This window comes from Bufo gargarizans, chromosome 5 (genome assembly GCF_014858855.1).
Source record: "Bufo gargarizans isolate SCDJY-AF-19 chromosome 5, ASM1485885v1, whole genome shotgun sequence".
Lineage (NCBI taxonomy): Eukaryota > Metazoa > Chordata > Amphibia > Anura > Bufonidae > Bufo > Bufo gargarizans.
This window is the reverse complement of record NC_058084.1, coordinates 473,312,330-473,339,741: the sequence shown is the minus strand read 5'-3', so window position 1 is coordinate 473,339,741 and position 27,412 is coordinate 473,312,330. Positions and strand designations below refer to the sequence as shown.

Below are 27,412 nucleotides of genomic sequence, written 5' to 3'. Positions count from 1 at the left end.
TGTAGAGGTCATGAATTCAGTAATGGAGAAAGTACACTCAATAGATAGATCAACCTTCTTTGATAGTAAAAAGTTATGTGGGACCAATACAGCAAAATTGGGTACTATTCATTCTACCCTTCGACCCAAAACTCATAGAAAAGAATATAAAAAAATATTGGCATCATTTATGTAGGGATACGATTATAGGACCTCTGTTACAGAAAATCCTACGACTTACATACACAAAAGCCTCCAGTTTAGGTCTAAAGGTTGCACCCTCTGTTAAAACTCTAGAAAAGAACAATAACACAATATCAACATGGTTAGGTCTTAAAGTTTATTTTCATTGTGGTAGTTGCAACAATTGTAAAATCACAAAGTTCCAAAAAAAACAATTTCAAACAGTACCACAACAGTTACCCCACAGGTCTAATTTTTGAAGCACTAGAGAAGTGCTTCTGGGAGGTTTAAATGCAGATATTGAATTATTTGGTTTCCTGTAGGTTGACTGGAGGTGGGTGGACTCCCCTCACTGATGGAGAATGCTTACTCCCTTGTTGGGTGGCTATCCCAGTGGGCTATCTCTAAGGGTTCATTGGTGATGGGTGAGCGCCTCATTCCGATGGAGCTCCGAAATCAGGCTATTACCCAGGACTGTTGCTCCCTTGGGGGATGGCCCCTACTCATCCGAAAATATTCATAATATAATCTATATTATCTAAAATTCACTAGTTTGTAGTATTATCATATGATCGACCATAAGGCAGTAATAATGAGGGAGTTCTAAATTGATATGGGGTGGGTTATAAAATAAGCTTAGATTTCTACAGTAGTATTATTTCAGTGTATTTTTTATTTTATATTAGTGTTAGGCAATGTGAAGGTTACAAGTATTGTTGAGCGAATCGAAGTATCCGAAGTGGATACTATGAAGCAGAATTTCCTTATGCTTGAGGAAATTCGGCTTTGAGGTAAATAGAATTTTCCCTGAAATTCGGATCAAAGTTCACTAAGGTAAGTAACATTTTTTTTAATGATTAACCCCTGAAAGACCTTAATAAAAATCTCAGATGCAGCGATCAGCGATGAACGCGGCATCTGAGAGGTTAAATGATGAAGGGCGGCACAATCGCCGTTCCCCGTCATTGCGCCCGATACTTAGAAAGAAATGCGCTTTGTGACGAAGCAAATCATAACGGAGCAAATTTTTGGGTAAAATTCGGCAAAGCAGCCTAATTGAATTTTAAGAACTTCGCTCATCTCTAGTTACAAGAATAACCCATAAGAAATAGGTATAATAAGAGGAAATTATATAAAGAAAAAAAATGCATAGAAAACAATCATGCTAATACAGTATATGCAAGTTTGTTCATAAATGATTTATTATGATGATTAGTATTGCCATTCAATTTATGTTTTTCTGATCACAATGTTTTCTGTAACGAGGCGCTGAAGGCGCACTCGGTCTCCCATCAGCCGCAGACCTGCTGCTTAGCTTCGGGAGCGAGGATCTGTGTTTGGCCTTGTTCCCAGGGCGGCTTTGCTAGCTGGGAGGCTCCCTGCTCCTAGGTCTGCCTTGAGCGCCGAGCTGATCACTCGGTGCTCGACTTGTCTGTCTGTCGGTCATGTGACGCTGGCCACGTCACATGACCCTCACTCCCCACTATAAATACAGGCAGGTTGCCTGTGATTTTGGTCCCTTAGGCTGTGTATTATTATTGTTATTTAGCTTACCTTTGGATTTGACCCTTGATCTGCTTCCTGACACCTCTTCTGCCTACTCCCTGAACCTTGACGCTACCTCTCAGATTTTGACCTTGGCTTGCTTTTGGATTTTATCTTTGCCTCTTCTCTTGTACTGACGTGACCTCCTGGACTGACCCCGGCCCGCCTCGCCCTTCCGTTTTTGGTGGTACCTTGCTTGTTCCACCTCTCTGTCCACTCGAGTGCTACCTCTCATTGGCTGTCCGCTTCCCTGCTGTCTCTATCTCTCTGCTTGCACTTACTCAGGTCAGGGACTGTCGCCCAGTTGCGCCCCGTCACCTAGGGCGGGTGGTGCAAGTAGGCAGGGACAGGGGACCGGGAGGCAGCTCAGGGGGTGCACCTCCGCTCTATATTTATACCCGTGACGCTACTCCGTGACAGTTTTCTATTATACTTTTTTGTTGGCTGAATCTGCAATCCAACCCATATCTTTGAGTTTAAGGACAAACAGTCCAGAGTTTGAGGGCAAATACTATACTGCCTTAGATCTGGTAGCATTAGAGGCAGAGCTTGTTAAGAGCTCATTTGCATAACTACTTTCCAGAATTCCAAAGGAGCATGTATGGCCTATAAGTTTCCACACGCCGATTAAGGTGATCTCCCCAAGGAGAGACAGTACCCCCCAAATCCTGACTTTCACCCAGTTAAGACAGTACTCTATGCTCTGTACTGATAAGAAGCAATCACCCATCTGTGGATGAGGTGCTGGCTTATTTAATATTTTATCTCATGTCTCAAGGCCTATTTAAAGGGTTGAACATTGAATTATAGGATAGCTGCCTTACATCTGGTGTCATTAGAGGCATAGCTTGTTAACAGATAATTTGCATCTGTTTCTGATCTATCGCACAATCAGTGTTTTATTATCTAATTATGAATTGTTTTATGTATTTCTAGTATTCATAACATAACAGCAAGGGCCCTGCTGACATTATATATTGTATATATTTTTAGTAATAAATCATTGAGATTTTTACTACCCTGTACTGCACCAGGTTATTTCAGGTGGGAAAGTGACTCATATTGTATCCTGTTTACTGCATTACTGTACAGAATGCCCATAGGTCAAGATTCAGTGGCTTCTCATGTCTCAGATCATTACTAGAGATGAGCGAATAAAAAAAAAAATTGTTTCGGCCGTTTCGCTGAATTTAGGAATTTTTTTTGGTTTGATCAGAATTTATTCGTGGCGAATTGCATTAAAAAACTGGTATTTCCTGGCTGAGGAGAGCCTTTACAGTGGTGTAGAACACTGCCTTGCAGGGACTCTGCTTTGGTAGTGAAACAATACTGTGAGTCAGTATGACATGCAGATGACAGGCGTCGCTCTTAGAATCACTGCACACTTCACTTATTTGGGCAGTTACAGGGCCAAAACTCACCAAATAACTCAAGTATGAACTCAACCTTGCAGGTCAATGTTAGCGTCAAGAAGAAGTGCACTCCTTTTACACCGTCGGCAGCTGATTTCACATAGATGTCTATAGAACCTGTTCTATTAAATGCTTATACAAGTAGAGCCCCCCGACAGAGTGGAGAGGGTGTCAGCAGTAAGTTTGTGTTGACTTCGCTGATTATTTTGACCTTCCGCAGTTCCGTCAGAACAATAACCCCCCAAAAACGGATCCTGTCTGTGGAGCATCCGCCTTTATTCGGTCAGCATTTGGTCAGTAATCCATCAGTATTGCTAAAGCCCAAAAAAAAACAGAAGTGGATCCAAAACAGAGATGACACGCGAATGGAATATTTGCATGTCGTCTGTATTTTATACCCATATATACTATACTGCTTTTGGCTACCATATTCATAAGCCAATTCTGATGCAAAATAGGGACCATGTCATGCAGGTCTTACAGCTGTTACATAGACAGGATCCGTTGTGCGTCTCATTTTTCCTTCCATCTGACAGATCAGAAGAAGGGTCAAATAAATGATGATGTCAGCCAGGCCGAAAGGCAAAATAGTGGCCCAGTCATGAAGTGGGGAGGGTGGGAACAGCATGAGAAGTCCACAGAGTGGCCCTATGACATAGTGTGGAGGTGGCAGCAGCATCCAGAGGCCACAGAGTGGCACAATGACAGAGTGTGGAGGAGGCGGCAGCGCAACATCAGGAGGAGGTCACAGGGTGGCACAATGACAGTGTGAACGTGGCAGCAGCATCAGGAGGAGGCCACAGGGTGGCACAATGACAGAGTGTGGAGGAGGCGGCAGCGCAACATCAGGAGGAGGTCACAGGGTGGCACAATGACAGTGTGAACGTGGCAGCAGCATCAGGAGGCCACAGAGTGGCACAATGACAGAGTGTGGAGGTGGCAGCAGCAGCATCGGGAGGCCACAGAGTGCCAAGGTGACATAGTGTTGAGGTAGCAGCATCAGGAGTCCACAGAGTGGCAAGGTGACATAGTGTGGAGGTGTAAGCAGCATTAGGAGACCACAGAGTGGCAAGGTGACATAGTGTGGATGTGGCGGCAGCAGCATCAGGTGACCACAGAGTGACCCGGTGACAGAGTGAGGAGGTGGGTTGCAATACCAGTACCAGCTGAAGATGGTGGGTGAAAGAAGGAGCACTTGGCATCAGATGTGTGGCATCAGGGGGGTGGCAGCATCTTTTGTCAAAGTGTTGGTGTGGCACCATGGATGATCTAGTCTGATGCATCAGGCACTGGTGGGTGGAAATCCTGGCTGATCCACAACTGATTCATATTGACAAAGGTCAGTCTCCCCACATTTTGGGTGGACAGGTGAGTTCTTCTTGGGGTAAGTATGGCCCCCGCCGCACTAAACACCCGCTCTGATGCCACACTACTGGCTGGGCAGTACAGCTTTTCCAGGGCAAACTCGGCCAGTTGCGGCCACAAATCCAGTTTGACTGCCCTGTAGTCCAGCGGATCTTCAATATGGGGTGGCAGAGTACACCACCACCTGCTGGTTCAGGTCCTGCTCCAGGTCTAGCTGCTGCTGCTGCTGCTGCTGGTGAGTAGTTTCTAGACTCAAGTTGCTGCTGATGGAGCTGAAACTGCTCCTACCCCCCCCCCCCACTCTGCCAAAGCAGCCATGGCAGAGGAACGTGAGCACAGAGGGCCCCCCTAGTCAGACCTGCAAGAGGATGGACGATGGCACAGATAGGCAGCGGACAACGGACTACATAGGATGTCTTTATAGTAGTTCAGTTTGTCCTCCCTCTCAGTGGGTGTAAATAAGGCCCTGATTTTGGACCGGTAGCAAGGGTCCAACAAGGTGGAGAACCAGAAGTCATCCCTCTGCCGAATGCTGACAATTCGGCTATCACTATGCAAGCAAGTGAGCATGTATCGGGCCATTTGTGCAAGTGACTCGGAGGGACTCCTTGCCTCCATCTCCACTGCATACTGCGACAGTGTGTCTGGGTCCTCTGCCTCATCTTCCTCATCGCCGTGTAGCTCCTCTGGCTGCTCCTGCTCTTCCTCTCCTGTCACCTGTTTAGAGAAACCACCCATTTCGCTATACATTGCTTGTGCTCCAATGTCCTCCTCCTCCAGATCAGCCCCCACAGGGCTCACGTGGCCGTGAGATGTAGGCGCCATGTCTCCAGTCCCCTGACTAGCCAGATTACCAAGCATCTGTTCCAGGACATAAAGCAGTGGAATGATGTTGTTCATCCCGTAGTCCTGGCGACTGACAAATAGCGTGACCTCCTCAAAGGGCCTGAGCAAACAGCAGGTGTCACGCATGAACTGCCACTGGCTGACATCGAAGTTACACAGGGGAGTACTCCTGTCCGCTTGGATCATCAAGAAATTGTTTATGGCCTTTCTCTGTTCGTATAGTAGGTAGGTCTAACATATGGAGGGTGGAATTCCAACGGGTGGAAACATTGCATATTAGCCTATGTTGGGGCATGACGTTCTGCCTCTGCAGCTTAAGGACGGTGTTATTTGCTTTGCTGTGTCTGAGTGGCTGAAGTGCATGCAAATTTTCATGGCCATTTTTAGGATGTCTTGCAGATGGGTGGAAGACTTCAGGAACCGCTTGACAACTAGATTGAACACGTGTGCCATGCAAGGCTCATGGCTCAGCCCTCCTTGATGCAGCGTCAACACCATGTTCTTTCTGTTGTCGCACACCATGGTTCCGATTTTGAGTTGTCGCAGAGAAAGCCAGGATTCGATTTCTTGATGAAGGACACGGAGCAGTTCCTCCCCTGTGTGACTCCGTTCGCCCAGGCAAACGAGGTACAGAACAGCGTGATACCGCCGTGCCATGCACATGTGGTATGCTGGAGGGGCACAGTGAGTTGTCCCTGCATTGCAGGCTGAAGACACAGTGGAGGATGAGGAGGCAGAGGCGGACATTGTCGCAGGACCAATGGCGTGAGAATGTGGAGGCAGAAGTGGCGTCACCTGGCTAAGTTGGGCCATAAAGGACATGTATTGTCCCTGACTGTAGTTACAGCTCCACACGTCGGCGCTGGTGTGCACTTTGGCAGCCACCAACAGGCTCAAGGACTGGCCCACCTTCTGTTCTACATATGTTTGCAGGGCTGGTACTGCCTTTTTGGCAAAGAAATGATGGCTTGGGAATCTCCACCTCGGCTTGGCACAAGCCATCAGTTCTCAGAACGGTGCAGAGTCCTCCACTTGGAAAGGGAGGGATTGCAGCACCAGCAGCTTGGCCAGGAGCATGTTTATCTTCTGCTCAGTTGGATGAGTGCATGCATACTGTTGTCTCTTGGCAATCGCTTTGGTGATCGATTTCTGACTGAATGATTGACGAGAAGTAGGAGGACGAGGAGCAGGAGCATCAGGACAATTAGATGATGGGAAGGACAGACAGCCCACTTCGGCTGAGGTGGTGGAGCCTTGACTGGCTGAAACCGGGTGCGTGCCACTGGGTGATGCAGTGGTTGCTGTCGCAGGCTGGTCCACCACATTGGAGCCACGGTTCTCTCAGGCCACTTTATGGTGAGACTGAATATGTTGACGCAGGGCTGTGGTGCCAACATTGGCACCCTGGCCACGCTTCACCTTCTGCCCATAGATTCTACAAATGGGAATGTTCACCTCTTCCAGCGGCTTAACAGAAAACTGCCACACCGCCGAGTAGGTGGTGACTGACTGCTACCGCCGCTGCCACCACTACTTTACAGGCTGGTAGGCTTCTGCAAAGTGTGTGGTCTACCACGGGCACGTTTGGCTCCCGACCTTCCACTGATGCCACCCTGCTGACTTCCGGCTATACTAGTTGACTGTCCTCTAGCAGCTCGTCCTCGCTGTATAGTGGAGCTGAGCCCACAGCATATAATACTTCTCTGGCTGAGGGAACAGAAAAGGACAGAGACAGGTTGAGTACAGGTGAGGGCACAGGGCCTGCTCCTGGGCCATGCCAACTAAGGTTTGTGTCTGATGAACCCACCGACTCTTGGCTGGGGGTGTCTGATGTCACTAGGCCCTTTTTTTTTCCTCTTATACACGCCACAAAAGGCTTTAGAACATATAACTGCACCGCTGAATGGCAAATATATATTTTTTTGCCACTATTACACGCCAAAAAGGGCTTTAGAACATATAACTGCACCGCTAAATGGCAAATATATATATAATTTTACCACTAATACACACCAAAAGGGCTTTAGAACATATAACTGCACCACTGAATGGCAAATATGCCTTTATTTTTTTCCACTCATACACACCACAAAAGGCTTTAGAACATATAACTGCACCGCTGTACGGCAAATAGGCCCTTACTTTTTTTCAATTATACACTCCACAAAGGCTTTAGAACATATAATTGCACCACTAAACGGCAAATTTTTTATTTATTTTTTGCCACTAATACAAATAATATATATTTTTAGCCACTAATACATGCCAAAAAGATTTTTAGAACATATAACTGCACCACTGAACGGCAAATATGCCCTTATTTTTTTTTTTTCACTTATACATGCCACAAAAGGCTTTAGAACATATAACTACACAGCTGAATGGCAAATAATATATATATTTTTGCCACTAATACATGGCAAAAATGGCTTTAGAACATATAACTGCACCACTGAACGGCAAATAATATTTTTTTTTTGCCACTAATATATGCCAAAAAGAGCTTTAGACCATATAACTGCACCGCTAAACGGCAAATATATATTTTTTTGCCACTAATACATGCCAAAAAGGGCTTTAGAAAATATAACTGCACCGCTGAACAGCAAATAGGCTCTTTTCCACAATTTTTCCACTTATAGAGGCCACAAAAGGCTTTAGACCATATAACTGCACTGCTGAATGGCAAACATATATATATTTTTGCCACTAATACACGCCAAAAAGGGCTTTAGAACATATAACTGCACTGCTGAACAGCTAATAGGATTTAATTTTTTTCCACTTATACAGGCCACAAAAGGATTTAGACCATATAACTGCACCGCTGAAAGGCAAATAATATATATTTTTTGCCACTAATAAATGCCAAAAAGGGCTTTAGAACATATAACTGCACCGCTGAATGGCAAATAATATATATTTTTTTGCCACTAATACACGCCAAAAAGGGCTTTAGAACATATAACTGCATCGCTGAACAGCAAATAATATATATATTTTTCCCACTTATACACGCCACAAAAGACTTTAGAACATATAACTACACTGCTGAACAGCAAATAATATATATTTTTTGCCGCAAATACACACCAAAAAGGGCTTTAGAACATATAGCTGCACCACTGAACGGCAAATATATATATTTTTTTTGCCACTAATACACGCCAAAAATGGCTGTAATTTTCTCAATTCACCACACAGCGGCTAATAAGCCCTTTTTTTCCCCACTTATACAAGCCAAAAAATGCTTTCGAACATATAACTGCACCGCACAAGGGCAAATAAGATGTATAAATATTTCCTTGTAATAAACCCCGTAAATGGCTGTATCAAAAAGCCCTTGCACCCCGATAACAAGAACGGTTTGCTGGAATTACAGCGCTGTATAATGGCAATTTGGATCCCCAGTCAGTGCAGCAAGGTGTAATAGAATTGTTCATATTACCCAGGCTGTAAACTCCCCTACTGAATACTGTTCTGCTTCAATACTGTGGAATGATTCATCCCTATCCTTTCCCTGAATGTCTATAGAGCAAAATAAAAGTTTTAAAGTCTTTTCTACCACTGTCCCTAGCGCCTGGAAAATGGCAGAATCCAAGATAACTGAGGCTATTTATAGGGCTGTGACATCACAGGGCTGGCTGGCTGGCTGGCTGCTGGTTGGCTGCATGCATGGCATTGTTGGCGATTCCTCTTTCCCAGAGTTCCTTGCTCCATGTCCAAACACGTGCAGCAGCCATTTTAGGAAAAAATGCGTCTGATTCAGTGAAAATCAAATTATTTTTGAAATTCGGATCGAATTCCACTTCATCAACCTCGATTCGCTCATCTCTAATCATTACATGAAGAAGAAGCTGCATGACTAGGGTGATCTATACTTATAAAAGACAAAGAAAGATCAGTCTAGTTTCACACTAATGAATTGTTTTTACCTTGCCTGATAGCGTGACAAGCATAGTGTAAAGCAACCAAGGATGAAGAGCAGGCAGTGTCAATTGATAGGGAAGGTCCCGTCAGATTAAAGCAGTAGGATATCCTGTTGGCAGCTATGCTTGTTGCTGTCCCAGTGCCATTAAAATGATTGATGTTTTCTGGAGAATTATTATAAATATAGTCGGCATCTCTGTTCATGAGACCTGTAAATGTATAAAATAGAACATTTTATACATTATAATATAGAGAGGGAATTTTTTATTTTTTTATGTAAAATTCATAAAGAACATTAAAAAAATGCTAAATGCAGAATATTTTAATAATAGACTAACTGCAGTGTAGTTAATAGAGGACAAAACAGTAATACTGATGGCATGTAAGATAGTGACATCATAGTTGGAAACAGTCTTGAATTTAAATTTTCAGAGTGGGCGGTCCTGGGTAGGTTTGGGGGCATTCCTGGGGTGGGCCTTGTATGCCCTGAATTTTCCAACTGTAATGTTGATAAGTTTGAGTGACATAGGAGTGTGTAGATTATTTGGTATTACGATTTTAACAAGTGCCATTAGGTGAGAATATTCGTCTGGGGCGGAAAGATACCCTTATCCCCTGAATTTTTTTTGATATTTATTAAGTGAATGAATATACTGTATATTGAATATATACAGTACAGACCAAAAGTTTGGACACACCTTCTCATTCAAAGAGTTTTATTTATTTTCATGACTATAAAAATTGTAGATTCACACTGAAGGCATTAAAACTATGAATTAACACATGTGGAGTTATATACATAACAAAAAAGTGTGAAACAACTGAAAATATGTCATATTCTAGGTTCTTCAAAGTAGCCACCTTTTGCTTTGATTACTGCTTTGCACACTCTTGCCATTCTCTTGATGAGCTTCAAGAGGTAGTCACCTGAAATGGTCTTCCAACAGTCTTGAAGGAGTTCCCAGAGATGCTTAGCACTTGTTGGCCCTTTTGCCTTCACTTTGCGGTCCAGCTCACCCCAAACCATCTCGATTGGGTTTAGGTCCGGTGACTGTGGTGGCCAGGTCATCTGGCGCAGCACCCCATCACTCTCCTTCATGGTCAAATAGCCCTTTCACAGCCAAAGGTGTGTTTGGGGTCATTGTCCTGATGAAAAATAAATGATGGTCCAACTAATCGCAAACCAGATGGAATAGCATGCCGCTGCAAGATGCTGTGGTATTTATGCTGGTTCAGTATGCCTTCAATTTTGAATAAATCCCCAACAGTGTCACCAGCAAAGCACCCCCACACCATCACACCTCCTCCTCCATGCTTCACGGTGGGAACCAGGCATGTAGAGTCCATCCGTTCACCTTTTCTGCGTCGCACAAAGACACGGTGGTTGGAACCAAAGATCTCAAATTTGGACTCATCAGACCAAAGCACAGATTTCCACTGGTCTAATGTCCATTCCCTGTGTTCTTTAGCCCAAACAAGTCTCTTCTGCTTGTTGCCTGTCCTTAGCAGTGGTTTCCTAGCAGATATTCTACCATGAAGGCCTGATTCACACAGTCTCCTCTTAAAGGGATTCTGTCACCTCTCATAACACAAATTCAGATTTTAAACCAGTCATGCTCCACAGATTAAGATAACAATGAAAAGTCAGTCCTGTGTCCCAACACGGACGATTACTTGCGCTGCTGCTGGTTCCGGAGTAGTGTGGTAGGTAATTCACACTGGAGATGCAGATAATGAAAGTTTTGGAACCGCGCTGCTTGAGACTATGTTCCCCGGTCAACAGTGAATAGCACAGGGCACCGGCCCCTCTCCTCTTCACCCAAAAAGATCCGATCTTCCACAGACCTTCTCCTCTACAGGGTTTAAGAAGATTGGCAGAATAGTGAAGCACCCTTTTGCAAGATGGTTTAAAAAGTTTTATTCTACTCACAAGAGTTGGTAGACAAAAGGCATATAGTAATATTAAGACCGTCACGTTCCTGCCCGACCCGGGTTTCGCTGCCTCGCTTCTTCAGGGGCGACAACTGCGCATGTCCGCAGTGGGGCCCTTTAAATAGCCCAGCTTATCTCATTATATGAGCCGATATTTATCCGGATCATATCCCAAAAATACAAAGCAATGTTTTCAAATCATACATATTACAAATACAGCCGTGATCTTATTATACCTTCAGATTAAAAGTCTCTTGCTGTTATAAACAGCATAAACCGCATAAACACTTGTTCACATATTCACCCTTTCGGTTTACCGCAGTCCTGTTTAATAAGTGTAGTTCTCCGACCCCCTACTACACATGACGGTCTTAATATTACTATATGCCTTTTGTCTACCAACTCTTGTGAGTAGAATAAAACTTTTTAAATCATCTTGCAAAAGGGTGCTTCACTATTCTGCCAATCTTCTTAAACCCTGTAGAGGAGAAGGTCTGTGGAAGATCGGATCTTTTTGGGTGAAGAGGAGAGGGGCCGGTGCCCTGTGCTATTCACTGTTGACCGGGGAACATAGTCTCAAGCAGCGCGGTTCCAAAACTTTCATTATCTGCATGCTCCACAGATTACCTTGAATCGGCTTTGCTGTTCTATACTGTAATCCGTCTAGCAGTTTTGCTGAAAAACGACTTTTATAATTATGCTAATTAATCCTGAAGGTGCCCAGAGGGGCGTTATGTTCCACTTTGTGTGCCCAGTAACGCCCCCCTGCAGTGCCCAAAACGCCTTCCTCCCGAATCCCTAACCGCCCACAGCGTCTCATCCCTCCCCTCCCCCTCCCTAACGGCCGAGCGAAGTCTTGCGCAGACGCAGTACCCACTGAGGGCTGCACCAGTGCGATTTGCTGGAGACTGAGGGCAGGAGCTTCATCGTCGTCACTGGGCATGCGCCGAACCCAGTGACGTCCGATGCTCGCTCTTCCTTCAGTCTCCAGCAAATCGCACTGGCGCAGCCCCCAGTGGGTACTGCATCTGCGCAAGACTTCGCTTGGCCGTCAGGGAGGGGGAGGACAGGGATGAGACTCTGTTGGCGGTTAGGGATTCAGGAGGAAGGCGTTTTGGGCACTGCAGGGGGGCGTTACTGGGCACACAAAGTGGAACATAACGCCCCTCTGGGCACCTTCAGGATTAATTAGCATAATTATAAAAGTCGTTTTTCAGCAAAACTACTGGACGGATTACAGTATAGAACAGCAAAGCCAATTCAAGGTAATCTGTGGAGCATGACTGGTTTAAAGTCTGAATTTGTGTTATGAGAGGTGACTAGTGATGAGCGGGAGGTGCCATATTCGATTTCGCGATATTTCGCGAATATTCGAATGAATATTCGTGTTATATTCGTCGAAATCGAATATTCGTAATTATTCCAATTATCGCGAAAAATATGCGATTAATTTTTTTCGCGTATTGCGATTATTTATCTTGATAGTATAAGGCAACGTTCCTATGCTAATTGACTATGGCTAGGCTAATATGTGTATTTTACGAAATTTCGTGATATTGCTATAACTTCATCTCTTAGAATATTACGAATATTCTAAAAGACGAAGTTAGAGCAATATTACGAAATTTCGTAAAATACACATATAGATTGTAATTTAGCTAATATAGTGCTATAATCCCTTTTTTTTCCTCTAATTTATTTTTGCCTCTTCTGAACTTAAGTTTTGTAAAATATGTACACTATTAAAAAATATTACTATAGCAGTGTATTAGCTTAAATACAATCTATGTGTATTTTACGAAATTTCGTAATATTGCTCTAACTTCGTCTTTTAGAATATTCGTAATATTCTAAAAGACGAAGTTAGAGCAATATTAAGAACATTTGCAAAAGCCGAAATTGCGATGCGAGTAGCGATGCGAGTAATATAATACGAAATAATCGCATGAAGATTTCAACTTAGCACTGCTATATTCCATATTCTAGCCTAATATGGAATATAGCTGTGCTAAGTTAGCACTGCTATATTCCATATTAGGCTAGAATATGGAATATAGCAGTGCTAAGTTGAAATCTTCATGCGATTATTTCGTATTATATTACTCGCATCGCAATTTCGGCTTTTGCAAATGTTCTTAATATTGCTCTAACTTCGTCTTTTAGAATATTACGAATATTCTGAAAGACGAAGTTAGAGCAATATTACGAATATTCTAAAAGACGAAGTTAGAGCAATATTACGAAATTTCGTAAAATACACATAGATTGTATTTAAGCTAATATACTGCTATAGTAATATTTTTTAATAGTGTACATATTTTACAAAACTTAAGTCCAGAAGAGGCAAAAATAAATTAGAGGAAAAAAAAGGGATTATAGCACTATATTAGCTAAATTACAATCTATATGTGTATTTTACGAAATTTCGTAATATTGCTCTAACTTCGTCTTTTAGAATATTCGTAATATTACTCTAACTTCGTCTTTCAGAATATTACGAATATTCTAAAAGACGAAGTTAGAGCAATATTAAGAACATTTGCAAAAGTCGAAATTGCGATACGAGTAATATAACACGAAATAATCGCATGAAGATTTCAACTTTGCACTGCTATATTCCATATTCTAGCCTAATATGGAATATAGCAGTGCTAACTTAGCACAGCTATATTCCATATTAGGCGAGAATATGGAATATAGCAGTGCTAAATTGAAATCTTCATGCAATTATTTCGTGTTATATTACTCGCATCGCAATTTCGACTATTGCGAAATTTCGTAAAATACACATATAGATTAGATTGTAATTTAGCTAATATGGAATATAGCAGTAAGTTGAAAACGCCACTGGCTGGAGCAGCCAGGAAGCCAGGAATCCAAAGGACAGGTAAGAACAACTTTAGAGAAGTGGGAAAGAAAAAAATATAATAATAAAAAAAATAAAAAATAATGAATATTCGAATTCGCGAATATATAGAACGATATTCTAAATATTCGCGAAATCTCAAAATTGCGATATTCGAGAAAAAAAATCGCAATTTGAATATTCGCGCTCAACACTAGAGGTGACAGAATCCCTTTAACAGTTGTTCTAGAGATGTGTCTGCTGCTAGAACTCTGTGTGGCATTGACCTGGTCTTTAATCTGAGCTGCTGTTAACCTGCGATTTCTGAGGCTGGTGACTCGGATGAACTTATCCTCCGAAGCAGAGTTGACTCTTGGTCTTCCTTTCCTGGGGCGGTCCGCATGTGAGCCAGTTTCTTTGTAGCGCTTGATGGTTTTTGTGACTGCACTTGGGGACACTTTCAACGTTTTCCCAATTTTTTGATCTTAAAGTAATGATGGCCACTCGTTTTTCTTTACTTAGCTGCTTTTTTATTGCCATAATACAAATTCTAACAGTCTATTCAGTAGGACTATCAGCTGTGTATCCACCTGACACACCAGCCCAGGACCTCCACATCCAGCATGTTCACCTCCATGATAGTCTGGGACCAGCCACCCGGACAGCTGCAGCAACAATCGGTTTACATAACCAAAGAATTTCTGCACAAACTGTCAAACCGTCTCAGGGAAGCTCAGCTGCATGCTCATCGTCTTCATCGGGGCCTGGACCTGACTGCAGTTCGTCATCGTAACCGACTTGAGTGGGTAAATGCTCACATTCGATGGTGTCTGGCACATTGGAGAGGCGTTCTGTTGATGGATGAGTCCCGGTTTTCACTGTTCAGGGCAGATGGCATACAGCGTGTGTGGCGTTGTGTGGGTGATTGGTTTGCTGACGTCAACGTTGTGGATCGAGTGGTGGTGGTGGGGTTATGGTATGGGCAGGCGTATGTTATGGACAACAAACACAGGTGCATTTTATTGATGGAATTTTGAATGCACAGAGATACCGTGACGAGATCCTGAGGCCCATTGTTGTGCCATTTATCCATGACCATCACCTCATGTTGCAGCATGATAAAGCATGGCCCAATATTGCAAGGATCTGTACACAATTCCTGGAAGCTAAAAACATCCCAGTTCTTGCATGGCCAGCATACTCACCGGACATGTCACCCATTGAGCTTGTTTGGGATGCTCTGGATCGGCGTATACGACAGCGTGTTCCAGTTCCTGCCAATATTCTGCAACTTCGCACAGCTATTGAAGAGGAGTGAACCAACATTCCACAGGCCACAATCAACAACCTGATCAACTCTATGGGACGAAGATGTGTTGCACTGCGTGAGGCAAATGGTGGCCACACCAGATACTGACTGGTTTTCTGACCCCCCCCCCCAGTAAGGCAAAACTGTGCATTAACATTTCAGAGTGGCCTTTTACGGTGTGGAGTCTAGGGCACACCTGTGCAATATTCATGCTGTCTAATCATCACCTTGATATGCCACACCTATGAGGTGGGATGAATTATCGCGTCAAAGTAGAAGTACTCACTAACACAGATTTGTGAACAATATTTGAGAGTAATGGGTCTTTTGTGTATGTAGAAAATGTTTCAGATCTTTGACCTCAGCATGTAAAATGGGAGCAAAACCAAAAGCGTTTATATTTTTGTTCAGTGTATATTGAGTAATGTATGTTGTAAATATGATAACAAAATGTCATCTATGGATTGATACTATTAACCATCTAACTGTTTTGCCCGAGTCCAGCTCCAGCAGTGGGAAAAGTAGCTAACTGGAGGAACGAGAGCTGCTTTAGATGCTGCTATCTCCTAATTGGTAGCAGCTAGAAACATGCAATTGGTCTTGTTTAAAAGCGCCTCAAGAGAAATTGTACAATTGATGACACATTTGTAAAAGAGGCTGAAACCCTAAAACAGCAGTTTATAGATAAGAACTATCCAAATGACTCTATTGAAGGGGCTTTAAATAAGGTTAAAAACCTGGTCCGCAAATAATTTTTTGTGGAGAAAGTGACAGAACCCCTAAAATGATTTGATGCAACATGAAGGGTTACAGATTGTGTTACCTTTTAACACTCAATATAAGAAAGTTGAAGATATCATCATCAAACATTGGCCCTTCGTATTAAAAGATAAGGTTATAGGGCCCGTGTTACCAACAAAACCTAAAATAGTATATACACGCGCAGATAATCTGGGCATAAAGATAGCTCCCACAGTTAAAAGATCGAACCAATTGAAAGACAAACATTGGCTTTGTTTTGAGGGTTTCTATAGATGTAACTCCTGCCCCAATTGCAAGATAACAAGCTTTCCTAAAAAAAACTGTGAAAGCCATTTCGAATAGCAATGGCTACTCACATGAAATGTCACCTGTAACTGTAACAATTATGTATTACACTGGTATTTGTATTTCTAATTCATGTGCACTTATAAATAATTTTCTTGTAACTATTCAAAGATACACTATATACTGAATATTGTGGTATACATACACAATGTATTATATGTATATTTATATGTCTATAATTGGCATTATATCATTTTAGGTGAATTTATATATTTTTTGGGAGTCTCTATATAGTATATCAATGAGTGTTTATGTATATTTCACTGTTAGGAATAGTGTAGATCTGTACTGACGTGCAATCTTAAGAACAGTCTGGGGACATGAAGTAATATTTATTAAGGGAGATATTGTGCCCATACACATGTGAAGGTAATATTTAGGACAGTGGACACATTGATTGAGAGAGGATTTGTGATGGTTACTTTCCCTCACCCAATATGGCGCTCGTAGTGCGCGCGTCCTTCTGCGCAGCCGCGGGCGTGCTGACGCGGTCTTGGCTCTGACGTGGGACGCCCTGTGCTCTGTTGAGCGCGGCCGTCCTACGTCATCGCTGCGACCGCGTACGTGGGCACCGTTGGTGCGCGGCGGTTCGTGCGCCACAGCATACGATGCAAGTGATTTCTGACTATACAGGTGAGGAGTTTTGGTACCCTGCCCTCTCATCAACGTATCTTTAGTCCATTGGTTATATGGAGATTGTTCCGCCCACCCCAGTGACGATATATACCCGGCTATTAAGTGTTTGTCATTACCCCTTGAAAAAGCTGACGGCGAAACGCGCGTCGGGGCACGGACTGTAGGTGCTGTGGTGGATACGTGGTCAGTATGCTTTACTCCCTGTTTATTGTATTAAGTCTGAATACAGCATAGTGTGAGTTGATGTCCATATGGTCCTGGGTCTATAATTGGACCTTGTGATAAATACATTGTAGGACTGGACAATACTCTTGTTAGGCACTGACTGTACCTTTTTGGTTTGTATATATGTAGGCACTTGCACTTTACTAATATGTACTGTAATTACCACACATCTGCAGTCTGAGTGACATTTTAAGTGTTCTTAATGTCTGTGTGGCCAGAAATGGTTACAACTCTATATGTACCAATAAAAACTCTTGATTTTGTATAAAGTCATGTGTTAGAGTTGTAATTTGTGATTTAAATTAGATCCATATATCGATTATTGGTTACGCTATAGGTGATATTGGGTCACTTACATAGTAAGGATAAGGGAAACAGTTTTTGGTTTATGTATTCTATAATAGTGCTCAAGCATGAGTGCTCTACTCAACCATAATGAATTAAAAATATACTGTTTTCTTCTCTTCTTATGAAGGCACTGTGATATATTTCTTATCTGTAAATGTTGTATAATTTTATGGTTTAGCAATGAACTGTTTGAACTCTTTTTTATATGACTGTAGTACCTTTCCTCCATATGTATATTGCCAAAACTAGGAATTCGGAAGATCTATTTTGAATTTTTATTCCACTTATCCAATTTATAGTTAAAAAAAGAAGAAAAACTGCGCTACCTTAGTTTTCTGCTCCCCTGATCCCTGCCCATATACATTATAATATGGTTTGTTATATTGATTTTCTTACCTATGAACACTCCAATTTTCCTTCCACGAACATTTTCAGAGGGATAGCCTGCATCTTCCAGAGCTCTATATGTGCATTCAAGCAGTAATTTGTGTTGTGGATCCATATTGGCAGTTTCCGAATTATTCATTCCAAATACTTTAATATCAAATTCATTAATCCTTAAAAAAGAAAAAAGCATTTTTTGTTTTGAATTTAGAGATGTGCATTCACTGGACCAACCTGGATAAGGTAACCTAGCGGCCTATCCAAAAGACTTCCTATTTTGGGAAGGCCACCTCCAATAAAGAGCAGATTTCCCAAGATAGGCTTTGGATTCACCATGCATTATGAATATTGGCCATCTTATTTAACCCCTTTAGGACCGGAACAATTTTTGTGTTGTCATTTTTTTTCTCCCTACCTTCCAAGTGCCGCAACTTTTTTAGTTTTCGGTTCACATAGCCATTTGAGGGATTTTTGTTTGCAGGACAAGTTGTATTCTTTAATGGCAACATTTAATTTACCATGTTATATTGGACAACAGGAAAATAAATCTTTCTGGGGTAAAATTGAAAAACCCACAATTCCGAAATGGCTTTAGGGTTTTGTTTTCACAGTGTTCACTGTGCGTTAAAAATGACACAACGACCTTATTCTGCTGGTCAGTACAATTATGGTGATACCTAAATTATGCACTATGCTGTGTGTTTTTTTAACCAAAAAAAATATAGAAACCTTTGCATCGCTATATACAGACACCCAGAGCTTTTTGAGGGCATGTTTTTTGCAGGACGAATTGTATTTTTATTTTTTTATCATTTTGGGATACATGACTTTTTAATCACTTTTATCAATTTCCTTTTTTGGGAAGGAGGGCCTGGTGACAAAAAAAATCAGCCAATCGTGACTATAGATATTTTAATATTTTAATAGTTCAGACATTTTGGTAATACCTATTATGTTTTTTTTACTGTTAATTTATTTTTATATGCAAAGTTTAAACTAAGGACTGGGGGAGGGTAATTACGTTATAGGATGGGAAGATTGTGCAGATAGAGAGGGGGGGCAAGGTAATGTGACCGGAAGAGGAATGGAAGGAGGAATTAGAACAGTTCAGAAGGAAAGGTGTAGAGTAAAAAATATACATAAACCTCTTAATTGTATGTATACTAATGCCAGAAGCCTGACTAATAACATTGGTGAATTGGAAGTAGTGATGTGTGAGGAGGACTATGACATAGTGGGAATAACTGAGACATGGCTGGATGATAGCTATGACTGGGCAGTTAATGTACAGGGTTACATTCTGTTTAGAAAGGATTGCAAAAACCGGAGAAGGGGAGGGGTCTGCCTTTACATAAAGTCCTGTCTAAAGCCCACAGTCTGAGAAGATATAAGTGAAGGACATGATCATGTTGAGTCATGTGGGTAGAAATACATGGAGGCAAAAACAATAATAAAATACTAATAGGAGTTTATTATAAACCACCTAATATACCCCCAAAAAATTCTATGATTTACATAATTATATTTGCTCCGTTTTGTGTAGGATGCTTTTGTGGTGCATGTGGACCGCGCCGGCATCCTCCATTGTACGCATTTTTTGCTGGGGATGGTCGTTTGCTGTGGTCCACATGCGGTGGGACTGCTCCCTCAATGAGAAACACGCTACAGTGTTTGGGGTTTGAGCAGTTCCCCCATATTTGCCACTATATTTATGTGATTTTGTTTTATATGTATTGCATGTGCCGTTACCTGGCATTTAAACATTTTTTTGCACCTGGTAACCTCCATCACACTGTCTGATATGGGTGTGGCTTACAGTCTGGCTTTATTCACATTGCATTAATTGTCCTGCTATGCGGTTGTGTGGAAGCTTGGCTGCGAGCTGTATTTCTTCACCTTTAGACCGTGTTCACACCATAGTTAGCATAGTGGTAGGACCCTTGCCATGCTGAGAGACCGTGACGTGGTGCATAAGGGGCTCCGATGTGTTCCTGACAGGAATATATTGACAAAAGTCTCAGCTTTTAATATCTGCTTGTATGACTAGCTAGTATAGTCAGTGGCATATCTGTTTGGTACATTTTTTTCTGTGATTTATATAATTATATTTTAATCCGCACAATGCTCCATTTTGTGTTGGATGCCTTTGTGGTGCATGTGGACCGCGCCGGCATCCTCCATTGTACGCATTTTTTGCTGGGGATGGTCATTTGCTGTGGTCCACATGCGGTGGGACTGCTCGCCCAATGAGAAACACGCTACAGTGTTTGGGGTTTGAGCAGTTTTCCCATATTGGGAAGTATATTTTGTAATATACCAGAGTCCACAGAAAATCTGCTACTAAACAAGATAGACGAGGTGGCAGATCATAGTGAGGTAGTTATTATGGGGTACTTCAACTACCCAGATATAGACTGGGAAACTGAAACCTGTATATCTCATAAAGGAAACAGGTTCTTGGCAATTACCAAAGGCAATTACCTTTCCCCACTGGTTCAGGACACGACTAGAGGGACAGCTATACTGGACTTAGTATTAACCAATAGACCTGACAGAACAACAGATGTGCAGGTTGGGGCGACACCTGGGAAATAGTGATCATAAAGTATTAACCTTCCAATTGTCATTCAAAAGACTGTTTCTTCAGGGAGGAATAAAAATACCAAACTTCAAAAAATCTAAATTTAGCCAACTAAGAGAGGCCATAGGCCTAACTAACTGGGACAAAGTCCTCAAAAATAAAAATACAGCCACAAAATAGGATATTTTTAAAAGCATCCTAAAATCTAATTGTGAGTGTTACATACCTTCTGGGAATAAAAGCTTAAGGAACAAGAAAAAAACTATGTGGATAAATAGAACTGTAAAGAAAGCAATAAATGACAAAAAAAAGCATTTAAATCACTAAAACAGGAGAATGGCGAGGAAGCACTGAAAAACTATAAGGAAAAAATAGAATATGTAAAAAACAAATAAAAGCAGACAAACTAGAGACCGAGAGATTAATTGCCAAAGAGCGCAAAACTAACCCTAAAATGTTCTTCAATTATATAAATGGTAAAAAGTATAACTCTGAAGGTGTCGGCCCTCTACAGAGTAATGAGGGGGGAGTTGCAGAGAGCGATGAGGAGAAAGCAAAGCTATTAAATATTTTTTTCTACACTGTATTCACTGAGGAAAATAAACTGTCAGATGAAATGCAGAATGTAAAAGTAAATTCCCCATTTAAAGTGCCTCGTCTGACCCAGGCAGGAAGAAGTTCAATGGCGTCTTAAAAAGATTAAAATAGACAAATCGCCAGGACCAGATGGCATACACCCCTGTATCCTAAGAAAATTAAGTAATGTCATAGCCAGACCCTTATTTCTGATACTTAAGGATCTATACTGACAGGGAATGTTCCACAGGATTGGCGCATAGCAAATGTGGTGTCAATATTCAAAAAGGGTCCAAAAACAGAGCCCGGAAACTATAGGCCGGTAAGTTTAACGTGGGTAAACTGTTTGAAGGTTTTCTAAGAGATGCTATCTTGGAGTACCTCAATGAAAATAAGCAAATAACGCCATATCAGCATGGCTTCATGAGGGATCGGTCATGTCATTAAATGGTACACACTCAGATTGGGTCACTGTCACTAGTGGAGTACCTCAGGGGTCAGTATTGGACCCTATTCTCTTCAATATATTTATTAATGATCTTGTAGAAGGCTTGCACAGTAAAATATAAATTTTTGCAGATGACCTTAAACTGTGTAAAGTAATTAATACGGAAGAAGACAGTATACTGCTATAGAAGGATATGGATATATTGGAGGCTTGGGCAGATAAGTGGCAGATGAGGTTTACCGCCGACAAATGTAAGGTTATGCACATGATAAAGAACAATGCAAGTCACCCATACATACTAAATGGTAAAACACTGGGTAACACTGACATGGAAAAGGACCTACGAATTTTAGTGAACAGCAAACTAAGCTGTAAAAACCAGTGTCAGGCAGCTGCTGCCAAGGCCAATAAGATAATGGGTTGCATCAAAAAGGGCATAGATGCCAGTGATGAGAACATAGTCCTACCACTTTACAAATCACTAGTCAGACCACACATGGAGTACTGTGTACAGTTCTGGGCTCCTGTGAACAAGTCAGACATAGCAGAGCTGGAGACGGTTCAGAGGAGGGCAACTAATAACTGGAATGGGGGGACTACAGTACCCTTAAAGATTATCAAAATTAGGGTTATTCACTATAGAAAAAAAGATGAGGGAGGGGAGATCTAAAAACTATGTATACATATATCAGGGGTCAGTACAGAGATCTCTCCCATCATCTATTTATCCCCAGGACTGTGACTGTGACAAGATGACATCCTCTGCGTCTGGAAGAAAGAAGGTTTGTACACAAACATAGAAGAGGATTCTTTACTGTAAGAGCAGTGAGACTATGGAACTCTCTGCCTGAGGAGGTGTTGATGGTGAGTTCACTAAAAGAGTTCAAGAGGGGCCTGGCTGTATTTCTGATAATATTACAGGCTATAGCTACTAGATATGTGCCGTTGATCCAGGGAGTTATTCTGATTGCCTGATTGAAGTCGGTAAGGAATTTTTTTTCCCTTAAGTGGGGAAAATTGGCTTCTACCTCACAGTTTTTTTTTTGCCTTCTTCTGGGATAACAGGCCAAACTGGATGGACAGATGTCTTTTTTCAGCCTTATAAACTATGTTACTAAAGTTGGGAAATAGGGAGTTGAAGTTTTAATATTTTAGTGTTTTTTATTATTTCAAAAACTTTTTTACTATATTTTGTAGTCCACTTAGGGGACTTGTTCATTTGCTCTTCTATGGGATTTTTATAGGACTTATGTGATGGCCTCCAACTGGTACAGCTTTGCAGGTAGCTTATCATGATATTCCTGGGAGTCTTGGCAATGCCCAAGGCTTTCATAATAACTGATTAAAACCCAGCAATTTTGGTGCATGGGCTCTGATTGGAGGCCAAACCTTTTGTCGAACTGCTCAGAAGTGCAGTCTCTATTAACCGCAGCTTCTGAAAAATTAAACTACCAGGTTCAGAGTTATCTCTGATCCTGGTCGATGCAGCCAGGTGTCTGCTGTATTATACAGCAGGCTCCTGATGTATATGGTGCAGGCTCAGCTCCTTAGTCTGCCCCATACATCCCCTGCAGCTAATGCCATACATGTACAATATGTGTGTTAAGGGTTTAAGATGACCATCCACCCACCTAGATGACTACATTTTAATGCTTGCATTGTAGATCTGAGCAGAGTCTTTGAAAATAGTAAATATCATAATCCTATGTGCCCTTTTCTATAGTTTTGCCAACTGTCCAAGTACTAGAGCTTTCTTCTTGGGAGTGAATTCACTACACAACACCATACTAAGCGTGATGTTTTAGACAGCATTTTTCGGCAATTTTGAGCCATGTTCATAAGTAGGTTGGAAGGGAATGAGAAATTTAAAGGATATACTTATACTTCTTCCTGCTGGATCCACTTCTAACATTGGCTCAATGAAATTGAATCAAAAACTGGCACAATAATCTAGGCATTACAACACCCTAAGGCCTCATGCACACAACAGTGTTTTTTCACTGTCAGTGATTTGGCTTCAGTGGTCCGTGTCCGATTTTGCTTCAATTGTGTTTCCTTGTGACTTCCTTCTTTTTTTGTCTGACAGGGGAAAAAAAAGGAAGGTTAATGAAAAGTGTAATTTTATTGCACCAAGGTTTTGTAGAAAAAACGGACACGGACGCGGACACGATGACATACCAGTTGTGCATCCGTTTTTTTTGACGAACCCTTTGACTTGAATGGGTCCGTTCTCCGTTTTCCACTGACAAGAATAGGACAGGTTATATTTTTTTGATGGACTGGAATCACGGATCACCAACGCGGAGAAAAAACTGAGAACTATCAGTTTTTTTTCACAGCTCCATAGAAATGAATTGGACCTCCGCTAAACTGTGAAAAATGACAGAACGGACGCGGATGCACACAACGGTCGTGTGCAGGAGGCCTTAAGGTGATGCCCACTTTGGTTACTGGGAATGAACTGATCACAGGGTGTTCCTCTGCTACAGTAGAAACCCAGAGATTGACTATAATCTATGAGAGAACCCAGCATAGCCATTCCCCTGCAATGCCACCACAGTGGATATGAAGCGTTTGTGCAAGCATTCTAAAAATGGCATATAATAAATAGGAGCTTTTCTTGAATTGCTGTGCAGAGTCAATCATAGTTCATTCTCTGTGTCCAATCATAGAGCAAGTCAGGGTATTTAAATCAGCTGTTCCCAATCATCAGTGCCTGGTATTTTGTTTGTCTAGGCTCTATAATTTGGCATTACTATTGCTTTCTGGTTTTGACCTGCTCTTGTCTTTGGATTATCCTTTACTGCTGATTCAGCTCAAATTGACTCTCCTAGAAACAGGATTTTCTTTTGTTTGCTTACAGACAACTCTATAAATGTTCTGCAGTGGCTCAGCCAGGGCCCTCACTTGAACCCAAAAACAACTATAGAGAAAAGGAAGAAACCTAAAAATGGCCGTCCGCCAACGGTTCCCATCCAACTTGACAAAGCTTGAGAGGAGCTGCATAGAAGAATGGCAGAAAATCCACAAACCAACAAATCTTGTGGCATCATACCTAAGAAGACTGGAGGTGGCAATCGCTGCCAAAGATGTTTCAACTAAGTACTGAGTAAAGGGTCTGAATACTTATGTCAATGCAAGATTTTAGTTTCTCCTTTGTAATATATTGGCAAAGACTTCTAACATTCTGCTTTCACATTGTCATTATGAGGTATTGAGTGCAGTTGAGAAAAACTTGATTATTCTATTTTTATTTTATTTTAGCACAAGGCTGCAACATAAAATGTCAAAAGGGTCTGAAGACTTTCCAAATGCATTGTATATTAAATTTTTTATTTTTTTTTACAAATTCATTAAACCTCAAAACAATCCTTGTTGTCTATCAAGTAATCATAGTGCAGTTTTCACGTTTCTAGAGCAGTTTTAAAAATGACAGCTAAGCTTGGATTGGTTGCTATGTGCAGCATTTTTTTTTCTTTTGATAGATGGTTTTGATAAGTGAAATCCACTTGCTTACAATTATTAAGCAGTGTACACCATGTGTACAGAAAACATTCAACATTTTGGGAGTAAAATTTGTGAGAATAGCAATTGTGGTCATCAAAGAAAACAAGGCTACATCGAGGAAATGGCGCACATTTTGAGGCAAATCTACACTTGCTCACAAACAGGCATAAAATCGATGTGTGGAAGTCTAATAATTTTATAGGTACTGTTTTAATGATTATTTTCCTTATATAACAGAAAGAAACATAGTTACTTACCCATCTACAAATGCGGCCCGACTGGTGTACATTTTGCCTGGTTTGGTATGATCAGAATCGTACCATTTTTTCAGGTCAAATCTTTCTTCTGGTATTTCCGTTGTACAATTTCTTCCGTCAAAAATAACTTTCCAGAAATTTTCTATGCCTTCACCTATTGAATGATCATTTCGTATGCATATTACACAAAAATAATCTAGAACTCATACCATTCCTATATTTATAGTTACACTGACGAGCAAAAGGGTAGCAATGTTTTGATATTTTGACTTTCAGGCTCCATATCTCACCATCCACTACAGCTTCGAACCATCATTTTTATAGACAATTATCTTGGCTATCTCATACATAAATTGGACTTACAACTATTTAGCATATGATTAGTTATGCAGAATCTTGTCTTGTAACTGCATTGTTACTGTTTTGCTCCTGGTGGTGGAACAATCTTTTTCTTCTTGTATGCTACAAATTACAACCTGTTCTCACATTCCCCTAATAGCTCAGTGTGTTATTAGGTTGATTCCCAAGCAAAAGGAGACTGGTTGGAATCCATGAGCAGTCATTAAGAATTATCCAGCTCATCGATAGCAGTATCTGGGCTAAGAAAATTGCCAAATTGCATCATGTGAGTGCCATGACAGTTGGCTGAATATGAAATTAAGCCTGTCCATTCATTCCAAAGCCAAGAGGTGGGCGCCCAGGCAAAATATCAGAGTCAAGAAGTCAGCCCATCACAAGGTCTATCAGTTCTGGTGTGACAGACACAGCGGTGAAGGTGGCTCATATGCTCGTAATGGTGAGATCACAGACACCCTTGCAAGAGACACGCATTACACAAGTCTGGAATGGTTGCCCAAAAAAGGGTGAAGAAGCCTTAACTTTACTATCGTCATAAGAAGCATCGGCTCCAGTTTGCAAAACAGTACAGTGGACAGTAGCAGATTGGAAATGTGTTATGCAGAACGATAAGATGAAAAGATGAAAATCATTAGACAGGGCTCTGATTGGTGCAAATGCGTCTGGAAGAAACAAGGGAAAAGAGGGCTAACAGATTGAGAAATGGAAGAAACTGTAAAGTTCGGTGGAGGAAGCCTGATGATATGGTTTTTTTTCACAGCCAAGGTGTTGGATACTTGACCAGGCTTGATGGTGGTCTCAATGCTGAGCTATTTGTGAGTTACTTTGTACACTCTAGTACTATGGGTATGAAAAGGACGACATAGTGTTCCAGCAGGACAACGACCCAAAGTATACATCAAGATTGGTGAATAAATGGTTCAATTACAATGAAGTAGAGGTGCTGGATTGGCCCCCACAGTTCCCAGACCTCAACCCTATCGAAGAAAAAGCTGTATTGGTACCCAAGTGAGTTGACCAGTATGCACCAAAGTTGGGAATGTGTAGAAGAGACCTGGGAATATGCTTGAATTAGATTGAGGGCATGCCCAGAAGGATTCAGGTAGTGTTGAAAGCCAAAGGTGGATTTACAAAATACTACCAAAATACAAAAAAAAAAAAATTTTGCATTTTAGGAGCAAAACAGTAGCAATGCAGTTACATGACAAGAATCTGCATAACTAATAATATGCTAAATATTTGCAGGTCCAATTTATGTATGAGATAGCCAAGATGATTGTCTATAAAATGCTGGTAGTCTTATGTTCGAAGCTGTAGTGGATGGTGAGATACTGTATGGAGCCTGAAAGTCAAAGGTTCTAAACATTGTTACCCCTTGTACTCGGCAATGTAAAGTTCTCTGAAGTAATTTTATCTTAAAATAAATCAGTAGTACCCCACATTAACAAGATAAACCAATATGACAAAACATAAAAGTCGCCTTTATTATAAAATGTCAGGAAACCCAGCATTCTTGCAACTTTCAATCATTCAAAGCTTTATTGTATATTCTTTCATTCCTGGTGTCTTTTGATGTCTTCCTCTGCCTCTTTGGAGCTGCTCTAGAAAATGGCTGTGAGAGCATCAGTGACTTCTCATGT

The 27,412-nt window shown here is 41.4% G+C and overlaps 1 protein-coding gene across 1 annotated transcript in view; it reads right to left on the bottom strand.

The window, feature by feature from the left end:
* The window catches only part of LOC122939530 (highly reducing polyketide synthase PKS6-like), a 68,911-nt gene that overhangs the window by 17,363 nt on the left and 24,136 nt on the right, over nucleotides 1–27,412 (bottom strand). The window contains 3 exon segments of the mRNA XM_044295597.1: nucleotides 9,266–9,469; nucleotides 18,059–18,219; nucleotides 25,416–25,569. Of these exon segments, the coding sequence (XP_044151532.1) occupies nucleotides 9,266–9,469; nucleotides 18,059–18,219; nucleotides 25,416–25,569 (519 nt within the window).